Consider the following 22,179-nt stretch of genomic DNA (forward strand, 5'->3'; position numbering starts at 1 on the left):
CTATCTTCTCTTCTATGATCTGTTGATCTATAATTTCAGCAAGGCCCAAAGTTTTCTCCCCTGACTCTTTGATTTCCTTTTCCAGACTTGCAACTTTGTAATTTACCTCCTTTCTTTCCACTTCCTGACTTTTTTCCATTCAGCCTGCTTCTCCATCACTTTTCCTAGAGATTCTCCACATTTTTCGCAATTCACTTTAATTAGCTTAACTTCCTCTTTCAGTGCTGCATTTTCCTTCTTCATATCGGCACAGTCTTTCTTACATTGTCATAACTCGTTTCCAGGCCCTCATACTTTTCAAACAGTTTTTCAATTTTACCTTCTAACTCCAGAATTTTCTTCACATAAGCGCTCTTCTCCATTATTCCTTGAAACCCTGTGAAGTCTGATTCATCTTTCGAGTTCACGGCCGCCATGTTGCGCAGACGTAAACAAACCAGCTGATGGCTCAAACGCAGGCTACAGTTTATATTTACCTTCACTGGACATTATTTTGCTAATCAACAGTTAACATGACTATATGGAGACGGGACAAACATTACCAGCTCCTTTCCCACCTTGGTTACTCTTAGGTAACTGTAGAATTATAGATGATTGCTCTGGAGCTCAGCGACCACCTCCGCCATCGACGATGTCCCGTGTGTGTGTGTGTGTGTGTGTGTGAGAGAGAGAGAGAGAGAGAGAGAGAGAGAGAGAGAGAGAGAGAGAGAGATGTGTGTGTGTTTGCACGGTGTCATCGCACACCGAGCTGTTTCTGCTTGACAGATCACACAGCGGGCGGAGGAGGAATCCTTGAAAAGGCAATAACTAAACTTTCAGAGGTCACATCAAGCTAGAAAGTATATCATTGTATTCAGAATAACAAAGAGAAAATAATTATTAGTATTCAAACAGTCTTCTGACAATTTCTAGGTTTACCATTTTTACCTGTCAAGGGATATTGGAAAATAGTTTATAATCACCGGAACATAAGGGTTAAGGGCACTAGAAGAAGCGGCCGACATCAATCAGCAGAGAAAAAAAATTCAGCACCTCCTGCTCATATCCTGCTTTGTTTTCAGTGTTCCATGCAAGATATGTCCTAGTCATGTATTAATGGATTTTTTAAGATTGGAGTAACGAAATCTCCAAAACAGACAGACTTTCCCAATGGCCAGGAACATAACTCTTCCTATTACCATTGTCTTCTATGGGACTCCAGGAACATAACCATTACCTTAATCGAGTTGACTGTACATATTTGGACAAAAGAAAATTCATAAAGATACTTACAAGTTTTAGCATGAATCATAATGACATTGATTTCCACAAGAGGTGGCTATTATTAGTGTTTCCTAGCAAATCTGGATAATGAATATGTCTTCATACTTACCCAATTTTGAAGTGATGAATATATCTTCTCGTTTTAAATTGACTTCCGGAAGAAAGTGTTTAAGGGCCTCTCCAATCTCACATTCATTCCTGTAAATAGCAGCTGTATCTGCAACAAGATGAATTCAGTTTCAATAATAAATTCTTTTAAATATTATTGATGGCTCAATAAAAAAAAAAAAGTCAGAAAATAACCTTGTGTCCAATGAGGCCAAGGTTCAGCATTGAGGTAGTATTTGGTGGTAAGTCTATGGTAAAAGAGGTTCTAAAATCAAACTCCAGACATCTTCACACATGTGTTATAATAAACTAGTATAGTTTCTTTTACTTTGATGTTTATCAGTTTTAGGTTTTCTTTTTATGTAAAATTTTACTGAAATGCCTAATTGCAGACTGCAAATTATAAACATTATTCCAATAATGAAACAAAATTTTTAAGGATCAATAGATATATAAATAATATGCTTTGCACCCATGTACATTTGTGGTCAATAAATATCTATCCATCTATCTCTATCTACAGTAAACAAAATGATGATTGGTACTACACCATAAAACAACTCTTTCTTTCAAGGTAACAATATGTAATAGGTCATACTTACTGGTAATTCATGCAGAATGACACCAGTCAGTAAGAATTTGCCAAAGTGACCAAGCACCACAGATTGCATTTACCAAAACAAAAGGCGTTTTCAGTAGCACTTGTGGAAGGCGAACGGTCCAGAAGCGTTCGCCCATATACGCGAACGTCTCTTCTGAAAATGACAGTAACACTGCCAGACAAATCTCCCTCGTCGCGCCGGAAAAACTATTGTACTCTTTAATCACAGGATCACGCCAAACTGAGACAGCCTCATTCCACCATGATGTAAAAATATTATTATGGGAATGGGATAATTGAAGGCAAGGCTCAAATAAAACATTACACATTCAATTTCTGTAGGGTATATTTTCTGACGGCCCTGGTACACGCAGCAGAAGCTGGATGCACACGTCCAAATGATTTTTTTAGCACAGATACCTTTTTCAAAAACATCTTGTCACAGACGTCACAGGTAAATCTGTTAAGTGTAAAAGTGTTGGTAATTCTTTATAACAAGTCCGTCCCTCCCTTCCCCTCCATCCCCCTTCCACTCCTCCCAAACAAGCTTGAGGGCCTGTGGAGAAAATAAGCGCAATATGGGCATGCAAAAAACTCTGCAGAAATTTCCCATAATATATCAAGTTTTTTCAACCTAACCTAGCCAAGCATAACCTAATCTAACCTAACATAACCTAACCTAATGTAACCTAACTGGACTGCCCCCATGCTAGGGCATTAACCTAACCTAACGTAATCTAGCCCCCCCTGGACCCCGCCACTAGGGCATTAACCTAACTTAACATAACCCAACCTAATGTAACCTAATCGTGGGGGCTGCGCCTCCCCTGGACGCCCCCCCCCACACTAGGCATTAACCTATCATAACCTAACCTAAGCTAACCTATACGAGAGGGGAGCAGCCCCCGTGAACACCCCGCTAGAGTGCTAACCTAACATACCACAACAAGCTAACAAGGAACCTAAAAAATTATAACGTTACGTGTCTCAAGTGGCAGCGCGTGATTGGAGGGATTAGCTCTATAGATACCATGAAATCCTTATATGCCGCTACCCACAAATCCCTGTTTATACCCACAAATCTGTTATAAACAATTGAAAATCATTTCAGTGTTGACTCTTCACTGGTGTAGAGCTCGCTGGACTTAGAAAAATTCCTACTTCGCCGAACTCTCAAGTGCTATTACAGCCAAACTAAATGCGTGCGCCTCAATTATTTTTATGTTTATGGCAAGGTCACCAAGCCTTCTACACATGCGAGCTTCGTGTTGGTACGTGACACGAACCTTTTATAAAGATTAACCAAATTGTTTTATAATACGTGAGCGCCTACGGCGGTATTGAGACCAAATAATAGAGGTGAATAGAGCCCTTAAGATCCCGGATATTGCTTCCCCTGTCATATTTTCCTACTTTTTGAGGTATTACAGGTAATATACTCAGTATCCATTAATACAAAATATGCCAGATAAGACGTTATACCACTGCTTGTCATTCAGTAGTTACATTGGCTGAGACATTTTTGCTGTCCATTCCTCAAGTTGTTGCATCACAGAGGCCATGATGTTGTGTGTTCGTTTGCCCAAAGTTTTCAGAGCACCACTATTAAAAAATATACCCAAATCTTCTGCAATATTGCTATAACCATATGTTAATATCAAGCAACAGTGCAAATATCCTATCATATTTATACTTCACAATTACTTCGCTTAGATAATGCGCAACCTATGAAATTCTCACATAACTGGAAATCAAAGTCGGAGTCACAAGCTTTGAAATGAGTAGTGTGAGCAAGCGTGCACCCTGGTCCAGCCAGAGTGCGTAGTCCCAGATGTCTCGAGAGTGCAAGACTCTGTTTTCATTTCATTCAAACCGCAAGGAAAATTCTTATGAATTTCAATATCAGTGAACAGTTACTAAATTTATTTTCTTTACATAATAATAATTATCATATCTTCAAGTGCCTCATAATAGTATTTTTTTATTGATCTATAACTTACAAAGTTGGCAACTTGTCTCGCAGCCAATCAGCGTCTGTGTTCGCTATCACGTGACTCTGAGGACCGAACAGAAGTGAACAGCCTTGAAAGGCGTTCGCCTATGTGGGCGAACACTTTTTGGAGCGTAAGCCTTCCACAAGTGCTACTGAAAACGCCTAAAGACACAGTCTGTTATGCACTGAACCCAGTGACAAGGGCAAGCTTCAGTGCGTTCTTTACAGTATGATGCTGTTACTTTTTGAGGTAAAACACACTTTCATACAATTAAAATTGCACATTCTTACTTTGCATACAATTTATTTTCATGGATTTGAATTTGAATAAAAGTAGGTAAACTACAATAATTTGTGCTAGGTAGGTTTCAAAATGAATAGAACAAATTTCTTATCACTCATTTGAATTTGAAATTTAAAAATACATTTATACTAAATTTCATAATGAATAAAAAAAATATTTTTACACTTTCTTTGGTTTGGAAATGTAATGATTATTTCAAATAAAATATGTTTTACAAAATAAAGTTGGGAAATTTGCTTTCACACATCCTTTGGCTTTGAAAATCTACTAAAATACTACATTAGAATTACATGTAGAATGATGATAAAAAAAAAAAAATATGATTATTACCCATGTAGTCTCTCAGTCACTGCTAACATGATATGCCAGGTACATGTTTACATCTCACAACAGGACTGGTACCTAGGCTGCTAGCAAATACTAAAGTCGTTAAATGCAAAATATTGGGATCAAATAATGATCTAAATGCATGTGATAGTCTTTAAATATTAGGTGAAATCCTTCACTTCATATTCAGAACTTAAAGTTGCTCTTTTTTTTCTTTTTTTTTTTTTCTTTTTTCAATGTCTGCCAAAACTGGGTGCATCTTATGACCCCATGCATCTTATGAACCATCAAATATGGTAATACTTTTGTTAACTTCTTGATGGATTTGTCAAAAAATGTGCTAAGATACAAATAATGATTCTCAAATGTGCCTGTCAAATCATTTATAGAATTACAAGGAATATAATATCAGATATCTTACCGAAAGATCTGTAGCCTGCCTGTAAAGCTGCTTTTATAAGTGGAAAAATCAAGTCTTTTCCACAAATCTTGTAAGTGCCATCTGAAAGGAAACTACAGTATTAGCAGTGCATACCATGTTCAAATGTGTGTATATAAAGAAAGTAAAAAATCATCTGAGTGTCTATTACATAATTAAAGAAATTATATTCACCATGGTAGCAAAAAATATATATCTTAAGGTTTATTGCATTAACAATCACATGTCCAAACAAAACATCTGAGTGAAATACAAGGCAAGATGAAGGATTCAAGCAGTCAACATAAGAAATGTACATTGGTAGTGTCTGGAAAATGGACAGTGAATATACAGTCAACTCTTAAATCACAAGTTTCTTCAATAACACGATTTTGATTTAACATGACTTGATAAGGCAACAATCAGGCTTGATTTACCTTCGCTGTGAAGGCAAACCAAGATCCATGTCTTCACCATTACCTTAGCATAAATTTTGCCTAAATACCTATTATTAATATTTTTTTTGTGTGAACTGATTGACTTTAGAAACATAAAAATAAATAGGTTGTTGTTCAAACAGCCAACTTTACAAAATTTGTGATTGAAACCAAACCCAGGGATGGAATCCAAGAAACTTCTCAGTAGCGCATCAATAATAAAAAAAAGCCTTAGTGAACAAACAGGTCTGAGGAACAACAGCATTGCCACCGCCAGCTTCAATCACCACATCTCCATCTCCCAAGTTTTCTATCAGAATTCTACTTAGCTTAATAATCAGTTGTATGTCTTTATCACTTGATAAGTAAATAGCTGGTGAACTGTCCTTCCCCATAGCCTGCACAGTTGAAGGAGATGACGATTCTCTTCCGTGTTAAGGCCACTATATGACCATCTGTGCTTTTATTTAGAAGCATTCTTCCTGGCTAACCAAGTCTATTAATAATAAATCATGCTCTGCAGGAGTAATGGGATAGTTTTCTTCATAAAATTTTCCATGTTACCTATGGTGGAATGGTGAGGCAGCGTGGTTTGGACTGTATGGGTTAATCAATTGACATGATGGTAAACAAACACTGCTATCAACCACATTAAGTTATACTCATAGTTTATTTCTTTAAACGGTCTAATAATAAATATATGAATATGGGATAATGTTCCTGGCATATAAAATCATACATCAAATCATATTGAATAATGATTTTCTAATTTCCCATACAAGAAAGATGCACAGGTGAGAATGTGTATTTTTATTGTTTCCATGACTTAGTGATCTAATATATTACTTTTTTATCTTTTTTTTTTTTTTTTTAGGTAGAGTAACAAAATACCCAAAAATAGACAGACTTTCCCAGTGGCCAGGAATATAACCCTCCCCCTATTACCATGGTTTTCTATGGAAAAATTACGTTTGAATAAAGGGATTTTGAATAACGCGATATATCCAGAAACGTAACCCTTGTGTTAATCAAGAGTTGACTGTAGTACCATTGTGTACAACCCAACAATCAAGATCAGCACCTCAGGTGGTCTTTTTTTTCAATAATAATAATAATAATAATAATAATAATAATAATAATAATAATAATAATAATAATAATAATAATAATAAATTCATGATGATGATGATGATGATGATGATGATGATAATAATAATAATAATAATAATAATAATAATAATAATAATATAACAGCAACAATAATAACAATTATAATTATAAATAAAATTATAATTGTTAGTTAATTACAATTATAATTAATCATAATTAATTATAATTAATAATAATAATAATAATAATAATAATAATAATAATAATATTAATGACAATAATAACAATAATAATAATAATAATAATAATAATAATAATAATAATAATAATAATAATAAATACTTCAATATGGCAGAAAATGAGATAAAGAATGAGCAAACTTATTTAAATTGTTCACAACTTCAAAGCAAAATAGCATAAAAACAGTTCAATAATTTCATAAAAGTTAGCAATATGCATTAATGTAAGCATATCCACTACATGCTAAATAAATTTCTTAAACTCATGAGTTCAAGAAGGGTTAATGTTACAAATACAAAAGAAACTTACATCCAACCAATGGCATAGAAACCCCATTAGAAAGGAGAACAGCTTTCTGCATCACATCCTGAGAAAAGAAAATCTTAAACCTGTATGTATTTTGATGCTCAGTATTACAAATAAAAATATACTTGTCACCTGGTACACCTACACAATATAACACATATTACACAATATCGATCAGGAGAGATTTTGATGAAAATTTATCTTTCTCTTGACTTAGATCTCATTTCAACCATCTCCTGCAATTAAGTTTTCACTCAAAAGGACTAGATAAGAAGTCAACAAGGTCGGTATTGTTCTGCAAGCTACCCTGCATGACTACTACCTCCTTCGTTTTGTGGCTCCACATGATCAGGTTAGTCCTGCAGAATTAAAAATCAACTTCAGCTTAAAATAGTTTCATCAATTTTTTTTTTTTTTTTTTTTCTATGCTCTCAGTTGTTCAGTCATGTTGTAATTCTGAGACTCCAAGTATCTACACTTAACCCTCTGCTATCACTCCTTCTGCTATCATAATTCATTGCTATCACGCATACTTAGAAAGCTGCACATATGTCTATATCACACATGAAATTACTGCTATTGTGCACTCATTATTTAAAAGTTTCCTTGTTATGAAGTCACATGGTACTTGAGTTTCTCTATATATGTACTTTTATTGAGAAATAGTTCTTCACATATTTCCCCAATCTACCCATCCACCGTAACTCCTAATCATCCACAATGAGGTATCGTATTTGACGGCATATAGGACACACCTTTTTCCAGTACTTTTACCTACTCTAACTGCATGCATCATTATTTTATTGCTGCTATTATTATTGTTACCAGTATTATCACTTTAAAAACTAATTATTATAAAAACAAAAGCGATCTAACCTGTGAGACTGAGACACATAATCACAAATATCAGCTAGTCAGCACTCAGACTCAATGCCATCTAGTAGTGAAGAGTAAAAGCAACTACATAATTATAACAAAACATATCAAGACCCTTACCATTATGGCAGCATAAGGGAAAAGATTGAGCTATCCAGTCTCCTGCAAGCTACAAATGATAGATTATGCAAAAGAAGTATGGCAATAGAGCAACAGCAAGGGCTTTAAGGTCACCACCTATGGAAAATATCAATGTGTCTGGCAACAAGACAAACTGAACACCACAAGGAAAGATAAATGTTTTCTGCTTGTGTAATGTGCTGCTGAATTGCTTTCAATAGTATATGCTTAACCTCTTCAACATGATGATACATATTTTGCATCATTGGGGCACTTGTTACATATCCGATGATGCGAATATTGCGTCATGGCTACTTTCTGCTACAATGGCGTTTTCTTTCCCAGATACTGTATGAGATCTTTCAGAATGTAGGTCGTATACGATATGATGATACACTTGATTTTCATCATTATTACAAAGGTGTATGATCTGCTTATACCAAAATAAGTGCTGATGCACCCTGCTGAAAATAATTTTTTTTCTTTTATGGCACTAATATATTAGTTTACCATAAAAATTAACGATTCCTCTAGTTTGTCATCTTTAAAAAACTGCCTTGAGAAGGCACACTATAATTTTCTTCTCTCTAAAATTTGCATGGGCTTAATTTTTAATGAATTTCTATTATGGAAAATTACTTACCATCATCATTATTGAGAGAGAGAGAGAGAGAGAGAGAGAGAGAGAGAGAGAGAGAGAGAGAGAGAGAGAGAGAGAGAGAGAGAGAGAGAGAGAGAGAGAGAGAGAGAGCTGCCTCTGAATCAGGTATCTCGCCACCCCCTTGTAGCCCAGATATGGCACCAGGAGCCATTTCCTGTTGCCCAGAGTGAAGAGGTTAACATTCAAAACTATTTTTCCTAAATGTGATTTGTTGAAATGGGTGTGCATCCTATATACCTGTGTGTCTTTTATAGCATTGAATATGCTAAATAAAATGGTTTGAAATATATGTTGTTATTATGAATCTTGATCAAGATTTTTTATGCTGTATTATTTATTCCTTTTTATATTATATGGCATAAAAATTGGGCAAAAAGTGACAAAAAAATGGCAGCTTGGAGATCCAAGTGTCAATTTGAATTATCATAGGTTCTTCACTTCAGCTATCGTGATTTTGGCTATCACGCAGTGATAGATGCAACAATTAGGCACAATACCAGAGGGCTGAATGAATTTGTTTCTGGAGACCTTTTGATGCTTTTTCTGTCTATTATAATGAAATTCAGTCTTACCTGCAAGATGACTTTGAATTCTATAAAAATAGCAAGCTGCCTAAATACAGAGGTGCCTCGCAATAACAGACCTCACAGTGACAGATTTCACTCACTAACGGACTGGTCAGATACTACCAATTTTGTGGGGGCACCGTAATAACATTTTTTTCTACAAATCCATAGTTTCCGCATCGCTGTGCAGATGAATACAAGACACAGTAAACAAGCCTAAAAGAAGGTCTGTGTTTATCTACTCCTGCATGCTAGATACTACTGTAACTCGTTTCGTTGGTCTCCGTATTATAAAACTTGTGAAAGTTGGTTACAGGGTCACCTGAATAACACTTGTGGTGAAATGGGATCCCAGGCTGGTTAAATCCCTGGTCTACCACTGTGCATTTCTGTTACCAAGCAAGGATAATGACACTGCCACACTAGAGAGAGAGAGAGAGAGAGAGAGAGAGAGAGAGAGAGAGAGAGAGAGAGAGAGAGAGAGAGAGAGAGAGAGAGAGAGAGAGAGAGAGAGAGAGAGAGAGAGAGAGAGAGAGAGTGTGTCAGTTGAAGTGCTGATGACAAACAAAGACACCCTAATCACTTGATTTTTGTCTTCATTTACTGGTCTTTGGAGGTCTACAATTCATTTCTTTCTTCTTTTATCAGAGGGCAATTTAGTATGAAATGGACTAAGTTCTCTTCTTCTAGGTGACATAATGAGCAAGTTGTCCTGAGAACAGGTGGAATGTAACACCACCACTTTCTCTCTCTCTCTCTCTCTCTCTCTCTCTCTCTCTCTCTCTCTCTCTCTATACTTCTTCCAAGAAGTGTACTTGCTCACATTGCATATTACTACTTTAGATTAGCTGTGAGGATGGCCATATGACAAGCTTGTAGCAGGTCAATAATCCATAGCAGGACTGCATATGTTAAGGTGCACTTAGTCACACTTCCTTGCACAAATGCCATGTTTAGGATGGGGGAAAACTTTTCTGTAGAGAACACACCTTGATTTTTTACCTCAATGGTGATGTGGAACAAAAGTTAAAAAGGATTTCAAAAATCCTTTAAGAAACTAACCAATTGATATTGAAACAGAGGGAGAGAAAGAAAGACAGAGAGAATAAGGAGGTGAAAGAGGTTAGGAGAGGAAGCTACATCTTGAATTTATCTATTCTTGGTAAGACAAATTTTTTAAACAGTATACTTCTTAAATAATAATCAACTCTTTAATTTCAGCATTGAAGATTGAATAAGAGGGTTTAAATGCTCAATTTTTTTTTTTTCAATATCAAAAGAAAAAAATTATTGAAAATGGGAAAAAGGTCAAGGGGGAGTGAAGGTTAAGGGTCTCGCAGACAAACCACTCTCAGTCACAGACACACCTTCACCCCTGAAGTGTCCATTATCACCAAGCACTGCACCACTGTACTGTAGTATATATATACACATATCAGTCCTTTTCAAAGTAGTGACATTTCACAGGAGTGACATAGCAAAGGAGCGACAAATCAAATATAAATTTCAGTGACATAACACACGAGTGACATTTCATGGAAGTGACAAAACAACGGAGGACCTTCCTATTCCTATCTCTTCTCAATTACACAAAGTATAGTGAATTACTAATGAAATACCGCAGTATTTCATTAGTAATTCACTATCACTCAACGTTATCCTCATGGCATGAGCGTATATGAATACTAAGATGATATTCATTATAGCAAGCAATAGAGGAGTGGAAACATAAATATCATGGTCAAAGCAACTTGCAAGCTAAAAGGGTCACAAGAAGAAGAAGCAGCCGAGTCGCCGCGAGTCTCCGCCTCGTCTGTGGCCGATCTCATCTCTGCTTTATTTTTTGGTATTCCATGTAAGATTTCACTTTATGCATTACAAAAAATCCTTTCTTGGGGGCAAGGTTTGTAAAAAGCTAACAGAAATATTTTTTTGGTATTCCATGTAAGATTTCACTTTATGCATTACAAAACAATCCTTTCTTGGGGGCAAGGTTTGTAAAAGCTAATAGAAATGTTGTTTTGTGAACATAAATGCATATATAAGACAGTAACACCACCTCGAGAGGTGGTGTTCCCAGCAATCTGAGAGCAGTCTGATAGCAATCTCGTTACCGTCCCTCCAAGCGTTCATGGATGCCATTTCGCAGCAAGAGGTTGCTCTGACATTCTCAAAAGTTTTTTGGATCCAGCTCCTGGCAGCCAATGAGCACTTTTAGGCGGACTACCAACCTCCACCCGCCAACAGCAACGAATCTTTGTGGATGCTATTTTACGAAGGTTGGTATGTGAGCAGGAGGTTGCTATGGAGGTTGTCTGTACCAACATAGACAACAACCTGCTTCTTGGATCCAACCCCGGAGCTCCCACCTATCGGCCAGCTGCAGAACTCTCTGGTGCGCAATTTGAAATTGCGTCTGGCGCTGTTTGAAAATAGGGTTGGGCCAAATCGCATATAACCAAACCGATCACGCAAATAAAATTAATTATAATATTTTTTCTGTCGCGTTATAACAAAAACGCATAAACCAAACACGCGTAAATCGAGTTACCTGTATATATATATATATATATATATATATATATATATATATATATATATATATATATATATATATATATATATGAGGCGTTTGGAATAGTGACGTAAGCTTCACCCTGGCTGATTTTGAGGTTTGTATAGCATTTTCATCGTCTCTCGCCTTCAGCTCTCCGAATCTGCAACATCCAAGTCAAAATTCGGCCCACATGGTAAAAAATTCCCATTCTTTGGATGGGTATGCACGGCTGTGCGGCCATCGACAAAAAAAAACCCTCTCGCGCTCACTCAATAATGACGTATTTACTCGGGCAGGCAATGGAAGGCCTGCATTTTCACCCTGGCATATCTAAGCAAGCTGTGGTATAGCACTATCTTCTTCCTTTTGTGTTTGGCTTGCATCTCTGCCATCAGAAGTATTATGGCAATAAGGGTGAAATTTCGCTAGTAGTGAAGGCATTAATTGACTGTATCGGCATCACATTAAAGTGACCGCACAATGAATTTTACACCAAAGCATTTTCACCCAGGTCGCTCAGTGACCAATGGGGAGACAGGGATGTGGTGACGTGACTGACGACAGCCAATGAGAGCCCGCCATTGTCACTTCCCTCACGCACACGCATGCACGCACGCACACATACATAACACACACACACGCCAATACTTTTTCTCATATATATATAAACGACATGCCAAAGGGAGTAAACAGCTACATAAATATGTTTGCGGATGATGCAAAACTGTGCAGAGTCATAAAACAAAAAGAGGATTGTAAAATACTGCAGGAAGACTTAAACAAAAGAGGATTGTAAAATACTGCAGGAAGACTTAAACAAGACCTGAAAATGGAGTAAAAAATCGGAGATGGAATTCAATGTGGACAAAAGCCATGTCATGGAAATGGGAAAAAGTGAAAGACGACCAGTGGGAATCTATAAGATGGGAGATGGAGTAGAACTAGAAAAAGTAAAAAAGAAAAAAGACTTAGGAGTGACAATGGAAGAAAATAATCAACCGGTAAGCCATATTGATAGAATTTTTAGAGAGACATATAATTTGCTAAGGAATATTGGAGTAGCATTTCACTACATGGACAAAGAAATGATGAAGAAATTGATAAGTAATATAATAAGACCCAGATTGGAATATGCAGGAGTAGTGTGGACCCCTCATAAAAAGAAACACATAAGGAAGTTGGAGAGACTACAAAAAATGGCTACAAGAATGGTTCCAGAATTTGAAGGGATGACATATGAGGAGACTAAAGGCTATGAATCTACCAACCATGGAACAAAGAAGGGAGAGAGGAGACCTGATACAAGTTTATAAATTGATCAACGGAATGGACCAAGTGGATAATGAGAAACTGATCCTGAGAGAAGAATATGACATCCGAAGCACAAGATCGCATAGTAAAAAGCTGGGAAAAGGAAGATGTCTGAGAGATGTTAAAAAATATAGTTTCCCGCAAAGATGTATTGAGATGTGGAACAGTTTAAATGAAGAAGTAGTGTCTGCAACGAGTGTGCATACTTATAAAGTAAGATTGGATAAGAGTAGATATGAAGACGGGCCCACACGAGCATAAAGCCCAGGCCCTGTAAAACTACAACTAGGTAAATACAACTAGGTAAATACACACACACACACACACACACACACACACACACACACACACACACACACACACACACACACACACACACACACACAAAACATGCACAAACATACACAAGAGCTTTACACAGTAACTTTTATTTTCTTTATTATTTTTTAAGGGTGGAGGTTGCATATTACTAATATTAGTATTATTAATTTTTCGTTATGAAAATACAGGTGCCCCTCCCCCCAGGAAAAATGCAGTTAATGAGCAACTTCAGAACAAAATTACATTTTGCTTACAATGGTTGCAAAGCCATTTTAGAGCTTCATTTTGAAAAAAAACTAGAGCTTTCTACCTCATCTCAGTAAAAAGTTATTGCATTCTGAATGTTGCAAAACTTTAACTGTGGTTGTTTTTTTTTTTTTTTTTTTTTTGGGGTGGGGGCCAGGCACTTACATCACTACTATTCTGAACACCTCATATATACATACACATGTATCATGTCGATAGTTTGGACTCATGGCAACCATTCCCAACTCTAAAGTTGCCATTGCACATCTCTCAGTTCTTCTTTAGCTTCTTTTTCATCCTTTTCTTCAATAACAGTAAGTCCAAATGCAATTTTAGCACAAAGCACCGGTTGAGGTATAAACAGCATGGTTTTGTTCTGGTTTGTTCTGATTAGGGTTGGTCTTGGATGCTGGGCCGTTTGCCTAGCATCACAAGAATGCGGGCAACTTGTGTGTGATAATGTTCCTGGTTTCACACCAAGAACCATGGCCCACATTCTGAGTACCATAGGCAAGTGTGATACCCCCTTTAGAGCTTGTTCTTGGTTGAGGCTGGGCATCAAGGGCACACTGCCCTTGCCTCAATAGCTATTATGCACTGCTGGCTGCTGGAAGTGCCCTCAACTACAAGCAGAGAAGGCTTGGAGAGAGGCCAAAGCTTTAGGAAGAGAGCAAATTGTAATGGAATGGCTCTGTCTTCCTTCTTGTATCCAACAGGGCCTCATTGTCTTCATAGGCTCTGTACTGAGCCTTGACAAATCTTCACTTCTGCCCCACCTGACGAAGTTGTACTCCTAACGTCTAGATTGGAAGAAATACCATCCATGAAGCATGATATCCTGGGACTATATGGGGTAATATATGCATCCTAAATAGTAATGGGATAACAGGATTTAGATATACGAGCATAAGGAAAAGTCAACTTTAGAACTGTCACTGGGAAGAGCAACTATAGAACTATCATTACATTATCAGGCTTCTAACCACAGAAAGCAGTGTATAAACAGAAATCAAGAGAAGATGGTGTGACATGGTGGGATTTAGGCAGGCCACATAAAAAAAAGTCATTGAGTGATACAGTGCATAAGAAGTAAATGTGGTGTGGGAGAGAACAATGGAAAAGTGGTATGTGGTTGCATGGCGTAGAATAAAACAGAAGGGGGAAATGAAAGGTATTCAATTCTGTTCTTGCCAATTGTGTGCTGAGGCATGAGGCAACTTTTAAAACAAGTTGACATATAAAAAGACATGCATATTACATTGCAAAGTATTTTGTATAAAGTGTATATATACAGTAAGTCCTCGTTATACAGTAGTTCTTTATCCGGTAAATTCACAGTTACGGTATTTGGACATTACTAACCTTGATTCGATATATGGTAAGAAAAATTCACAGATACGGTATCCACTCATGTCATCCAAGGGGGCCCAGCGCGGGGGAGCAGGGGTAATGACGTCATCCACGCCACACCTCCCCGCCACTCACAGTACTGACTTTAACTTGACCATCCTTGGGGCCTATTATCTCTTCCCTTGCACCCCTTTTTTTTTTTAACTGCATTACATACTACTTACATGCATTACTATTTAGATGAATAAATGGAATATTAAAGGGTCTATTGTAAGCACAAATATATTCATAATATAATAATCATGGCAAACACTAAAAGCCTACTACCAGCGGCAAACCATGCAGCAACTGATAAAGGGCACAAATGGGCCTGGCAAGCCCACTATTAGTGAATGGTGGAAGTCATATAACATCAAGCACGTCTTAGATAATATCAAGTCATCTTGGGACAAAGTGAAGACATCTACCATGAACTTGGCATGGAATAAAATATGGCCAGAATGCGTGCATGAATGACTTCCCAGGCTTCGCTGAAGACGACATCAGTGCGATCGTTGATCAGAAATGACAGTAAATCTGTGCCATAGGGCTGGCTTCGATGAAGTTGATGATGATCAAGATCTTTTGGAAGGCCATGGTGAACCTCTCTCAAATGTTAAACTTATAAGAGCTAGACAAGGCATCACAGGAGGCAGAAAAAGAGGGAGACGAGAAAGAACCTGTGCGTGGCCTGGACATCAAAACTCTTATAGAGAATGTCTCGATGGTATCAAAAAAGCTCCGGAAACCCTGAAGGAACGTGACCCAAATCCTGCCAGGAGTAGCAATGTGGCTCATGACGTAGAGAAAAGTGTCAAGATTTATAAAAAAAATCTGTGATGAAAAAACAAGGAAGACTAAACAGTCTTCCATCAAATCGTTCTTCAAGCCAGTCAGACATGCCATCCCTGTCACACCTGCTGACCCTGCTACAGCTGGCCCTTCCTCAATATGCTCTTTCTTGAAACTATTGAAACATGCCAACCCTGCTACAGCTGGCCCTTCTACATCTGCTTCTGACAGTGCAGACGACGACGTCTTATCCTTCTCTGCCCACTCAGCGGAAGATGAGTAAGGGCTGAAATCCCTATTGTCCCTTAGCCTCGGGAAGGACATCGTCTGATAGAATACATGTCAAGTGAAAGGTAAATAAAAACATTTTCTGTGCATTTTTTTGTGCAGTACTTTGCTTTTTTTTTTTTTTTTTATTGATTATTTTCATATATTTTCATTTCCATAGGGGTAACTTTTGACGTTCTGGAACGCATTCCCTATTACTACATGTTATAATGGGTTCGGTATACAGTAAATTCGATATGCGGTAAGGTTTTCAGGAACGCATATGTACCGTATAACGAGGACTTACTGTATATATATATATATATATATATATATATATATATATATATATATATATATATATATATATATATATACAAAAATGCTCATCCAGCTTGTGAAGGACAACGATAAGAGGCTGAACGACAAGAAAACCAAGGAGAGTCATTTGGAGAGACATTACAAAGGTCTTGCAACCACTTGTAAGTAAACGCAGATATCATATTCAATATGCCATATGTAGGGTCTGTTGGTTAGCAATCTTGCTAAATTCAAATCATAGTCAGTGACCAGCCCACCCAGCTGTTCTGGTGTAAGGAGTCATTAGCTGCCATCAGTTCATATGCAGTTGGGATAGGAATGAGTGAAGAAACCATGTGCAGTTTTTGTGTTAAACTTCTCCAACCATTGTTCAGTGTCACTTTCCCCGAACAGGAAAAAAATAAATAAATAAAAAAAAAAATAAAATAAAATAAATAAATAAATAAATAAATAAATAAATATATATATATATATATATATATATATATATATATATATATATATATATATATATATATATATATATATATATATATATATATATATATATATATATATATATATATATATATATATATATATATATAGACAGTAACACCACCTCCAGGGGTGGTGTTCCCAGCAACCTCAGAGCAACCTGAAAGCAACCTTGTCACTGTCCCTCCAAGCATTCATGGATGCCATTTCGCTGCAAGAGGTTGCTCTGACATTGTTAAAGAATCTTGGATCCAGCTCCAGGATCCAGCCAATTACAACGAAACTACCGCGTTCGGTCCCTCACCCGGCAAATTCAAACCCAGAAAATTCGCTAAAACGGATGTGGTTGTATGTTATGCGGATTTTTGGGCTAACTTTATATAGTACGTTAAACCGGAATTTCGTTAAACAAACGTTCGTTAAGCGGAGTATTACTGTATACGTATATATATATATACAGTAAGGTCTCGGTTTACGTCAGAGTTACGTTCCTGAAACATGACGTAAGTTGATTTTGTACGTAACTCGAGTTTCCGTACATTTCAAAGCATATTATTGAGTTTTCAACCAATCATTGTTTATGGTCATTCAGGTAAGTTAAAGGTTATATTGTTATATTATTTACAACTATGTAGGAATATGAAACACAAGCTTGTTTTTGTTGTTGATTAGGGCCACGAACGAAGGACTGCAGGTTGCCGAGAGGGTGGACGCCTGAGGCCGCCAGAGAGGGTGGGCAGGTCGAATGTTGTGACGCCCACAGGGCGGACAGCTGGGAGCGTAGTGCAGTGCGGTGGGAGTAGAAGCGTGGGCAGCGGGGCAGGAAATGCAATAGGAAAGGGCAATAGGGATCAGCAGACAGGCGCAGGCGGTGCAAGTCAGCTGCAGTGTCGTGTGGCCCAGGCGAAGGCTCGGAGTTGTTATTGTTGTGATGGGTGTGCGAGCCCTCAAGGTCGTCAACCTCCCCGTTGTCATGGTAACGGGCTTCCCATTTTCTTCTTCCCTCCCTCACACACAGCTGCTGCCTCCCTTCTCATGTCTTTTAATTATGTCATCTTTTTCTTGTAGCATAATGGTTTTCCTTTTCTTAGCATCACTGCTGTCACTAAGAAGTTTTCTCTTTGGTGCCATTGAGCAAGATACTAAGAACTTGACTCAGTAAACGCAGAAGTAGGATAACACTCTTGCCAGGGGCGATGGTGTGGTAGAACTGAGGCAGGGTGTTATTGTATTCAAGCGTGAGGCGGGCGGTGTGGCGGGCAACCACCAACAATAACAATAAATCCCGCACTTCACGATTTATAAATTTTTAATCTTAAATTGCCTTATAGTGGACTGACGTAACTACGAGTTTGACGTAACTCGAGACCGACGTAACCCGGGACTTTACTGTATATATATATATATATATATATATATATATATATATATATATATATATATATATATATATATATATATATATATACAGCCAACCTCCGCTTAACGAAGGGGTTAAGTTCGTAAAAAAACCTTCGTTAAGCGAAACCTCGTTAAGCGAACCGATTATAACAAGTTTAACCCCTGACTTGAACTTCCACTGAGAGTAAACAAAGCGAGAGTGCATTATAGTACAGTGAAAGGCTTAATGAAAGTAAAAATTAGGTAGTTTAATTTAAGTCATTATAATGTACACTAATGTATGTATGTACGTAACTTTATAATGTTGATGATCTTAAATTTATGAAAGGAGGAAGAGTGAAACAGGAAAGACACTAACCGGCAACCTGTGGAATGTAAACAAAGGGCGCATCATTGTATCACATACAAAACTTATGTACCACATTTCCACAAGGCTTTCCATTTTATCCATTGTAGAGTCACGAGTTCAGGTGGTTCTTTTAGCTTGTAAGGAAGATACGGTCTCACCAGCCTTCTTAATAGAGTCTGCTGACTTGAAAATAGTAGAGACAGTAGATGGAGTCAAGATGGTGGCGAGCAATGCTATTAGTTTTCTCACCTCTATCGTGTCTGTAATTATCCAGCTTCACTTCAAGAGTAAAAGACTTCCTGGTCTTCGTAGCAACGCTAGACGACATTACAGGGTGTTTTGATGGTAAGTTGAGCAAGGGAAGACGAGCTGCTGCTGACGCTGTTATTGTTTTGAACAGGGGGAGTGAGTGGTGTGCGTGTTGTCCACGAGAGGTGCTGGTGCATTCAAAAGCCACTCGGCTTGCGTGATATGGCGGTGCTTTCAAACTTGGAAAAAATTACCTGGATAAAACGTCGTTAAAGCGAGTTTGGTGTTCGTTAAACGAGCAGATGATAGTTAAATGAAACCTTCGTTGTAGCAAAATTTTTTTGTGTGAACCTTCGTTAAGCGGGCTTGCTTGTATGTATGTATGTATGTATGTATGTATATATATATATATATATATATATATATATATATATATATATATATATATATATATATATATATATATATATATATATATATATATATATATACGGACATTTTGAAAATTTTTAATGCCAGAGGGAAACTTGCCAAGGGCAAGAAAATATATATATATATATATATATATATATATATATATATATATATATATATATATATATATATATATATATATATATATATATATATATATATATATATACTATGCAGAGTGTAGCTGGTGACTCATATACAGTTAGCATCACAAAATACAGCTGCATGTTATGGTAATATACTCACTGTACTCCAATTTATTTATTTTTATTTATTTATTTTTTTTTTTTTGTGCATTTGGCTATTACAGTTAGGTTAGTTTTAGTGTTTGGTTAACTTCGATTATGTTTGTTTTGGTTTAGTTGGTCAGGGAAACCAAAATAGACTACATTTCACAATTCCTCAAAAGGTCTAGGGAGACAAACAACCTGATTTGGTAAATGAAGGACCCAATTGTGTTATCCAGACTTTTTATTATCCGGACCAGTGCCTGCACCATTTAGTCCTAAAAAATGAGGGTCAAGTGTACATGGCAAATTCATAATGCATATAAGGAACAATGCAGGATGCACCCAAGCTGCATTGGTGCACATAATTAACACTTCCATTTTATTGGCAATCAACAATGCACAATGTTTGCTTTTTGCATTTTTTTATTTATTTATTTTTTTTTTGCTGAATCCTTAATAGGGCTATACCATAGCAAATACATGACAAAATGTAAAGAAATGCCTGTCAGCTGTTGCAAGCAGAACCAAACACATGATTTTGTAAAACTGTCAGAACATAAATCGTGCCTTCAGAAATCAATGGCATGTCAACGCAACAAATTTTAAAAAGGCACTCCGACAGCCATGCCAGAGAACTGATGCTTCTGGAATGTCAATAGCTATATTTTTTTATTGTGAATTGTACACAGATGTAATGAAGAGATTTCATATGTCTATCAATGAAGCAAAACTGTACACTCCTCTATAGCCCTAAAAATCTCTGCATCTCACTGGCAAGACATTAGGATATAATTTTTAAGGTCTCATGTTAAGTTAAGAATGGTTAGATGTTTTATTAGGTTATGTCCTACAGGGGGAAAGGGAGGATCATCCAAGGGCGGTAAAGCCCTCTGGCTAGGTTAGGTTAAGTTAGGTTATGCTTGGATAGGTGAATGTCTAGTAAATATGGAGAAAGCCGTCAGTATGACATTATATAATAGGAAGTCACTGATGTATTTAATGTCTAGAACATGAACTAACCACTCCTGACCATCAGAAAAAAAAAAATCCTAAGATTTAGGGAATTCTTTCTAAATGCAGATTTTCATGTTCTACACATATAAAACCATTGATGTATTTTAACTAAACCTAAGTTAACACCTTACCTAACTTAATGCAGGGGTTTTTGTGTTCTGCACAAAACTTATTACCATTAATACTAAATGAGTAATTTGCAAGGGAAAGTGTATGGAAGGAAAGTGTCTTAAAAATATTTACTTTCCAGTGATGCACTCCTTTTTTGTATCTGTGGCACTGATGGCTATCTCCAGTAATACCGAATGTCTTAACGGGATCGTCCAGGAGGAGGGTGGGTCAGCTATATAAGCAAGGATAGGTAGCCAGATAAACTAGGATAGGTAATGTTTTGTTAGAAATGTCGAAATGTAACCTTAGACTCGTAAGTTCCTATACTTCCTTAATTTTTTCATCCTCTCCCCAAAACTCACAAAATCCCACAAACCTCCAAGCTTGACTTATTATGTAAAAATATCTTTATCTTGTGCTCTAGTGTGACAATGAAGACAGGAATGGGAGTCGAAGGTCTCTGCCTGCAGATAATGATGCTTAGAACCCCTACGGGATTACAGGAATAGCCTTGTCCCCAGTTGGGCCAGGATTTCTTTTTTTTTTTTTTTTCCTCCAGTAAAGCCCAATTCCCGCCCAGCCTCTTACCTGCTAGAGCGCTGGAAAAAAAATAATAAATAAATAAAAAACAGTATCAAGGGAAATACAAGCTGACTGACCCGCCGTCCGAAACTAGTGACTTTTCCCTTGATTGCCAAACATGGCAAACATTGACAAACCTGGTTTCTCATACAAACTCTGGAACTCTCTGTCTGCTTCTGTATTTCCATTTTCCTACGACTTTACTTCTTTAAAGTAAGCGGGAGGTTTCAAGACATTTCTCCGTCTTATAGCTAATTCTTTACTAATCTTTTAGTGATCTTGCACTCAAGTGGGTCCTTTTTTTAATGTCTTGTTGCCCTTGGCTATAGTTTCCCTCATGCATAAAAAAAAAATAAATAAATAAATAAAACTGCAATCGCATGGATGCTGAGACACGGAACTATTTTCACCAAGGCTTAAAAAGTCACACTGGAACCATGACCTACCAACACTATATACTATATGTTGCTGTATATCAGTAGGAAGTGTCACAGAAGCCACTAGACACAAACCGACAGCTGATGTTTGTCACTTGTCAGTATCGGACACTGTCGGTGGCTTGCCCGTGTAGTGTGTACACTGACTGCACGTGTGCAGGGACTTTCATGCAAGATTTACGGAATTAATGGTGAAGACTGAAAATTACCTTAGATTCAAAGACTTTACCTCAGATTTAATATATATATATATATATATATATATATATATATATATATATATATATATATATATATATATATATATATATATACTTTTGT

General features: G+C 36.9%; 1 protein-coding gene across 9 annotated transcripts in view; it reads right to left on the bottom strand.

Moving 5' to 3' along the window:
* The window catches only part of LOC123519896 (glyoxal reductase-like), a 42,676-nt gene extending 20,641 nt beyond the window's left edge, over nucleotides 1-22,035 (bottom strand). Inside the window, exons 1-4 of one of the 9 annotated variants that reach the window (XM_045281539.1) lie at nucleotides 21,934-22,035; nucleotides 7,111-7,168; nucleotides 5,018-5,098; nucleotides 1,373-1,480 (exon numbers count right to left, since the gene is read on the bottom strand). In XM_045281539.1, coding sequence (XP_045137474.1) covers nucleotides 1,373-1,480; nucleotides 5,018-5,098; nucleotides 7,111-7,162 — 241 coding nt within the window. In that variant the 5' untranslated portion in view covers nucleotides 7,163-7,168; nucleotides 21,934-22,035. Of the gene's footprint in view, nucleotides 1-1,372; nucleotides 1,481-5,017; nucleotides 5,099-7,110; nucleotides 7,191-7,429; nucleotides 7,467-21,427; nucleotides 21,451-21,498; nucleotides 21,848-21,867 lie in introns of those variants that run through there. The other 8 variants (XM_045281538.1, XM_045281540.1, XM_045281541.1 and 5 more) reach the window with 8 other exon arrangements.
* Between the last annotated feature and the right edge of the window lie 144 nt (nucleotides 22,036-22,179).

Source organism: Portunus trituberculatus, chromosome 46 (assembly GCF_017591435.1).
Source record: "Portunus trituberculatus isolate SZX2019 chromosome 46, ASM1759143v1, whole genome shotgun sequence".
In the NCBI taxonomy this organism is placed as follows: Eukaryota; Metazoa; Arthropoda; class Malacostraca; order Decapoda; family Portunidae; genus Portunus; species Portunus trituberculatus.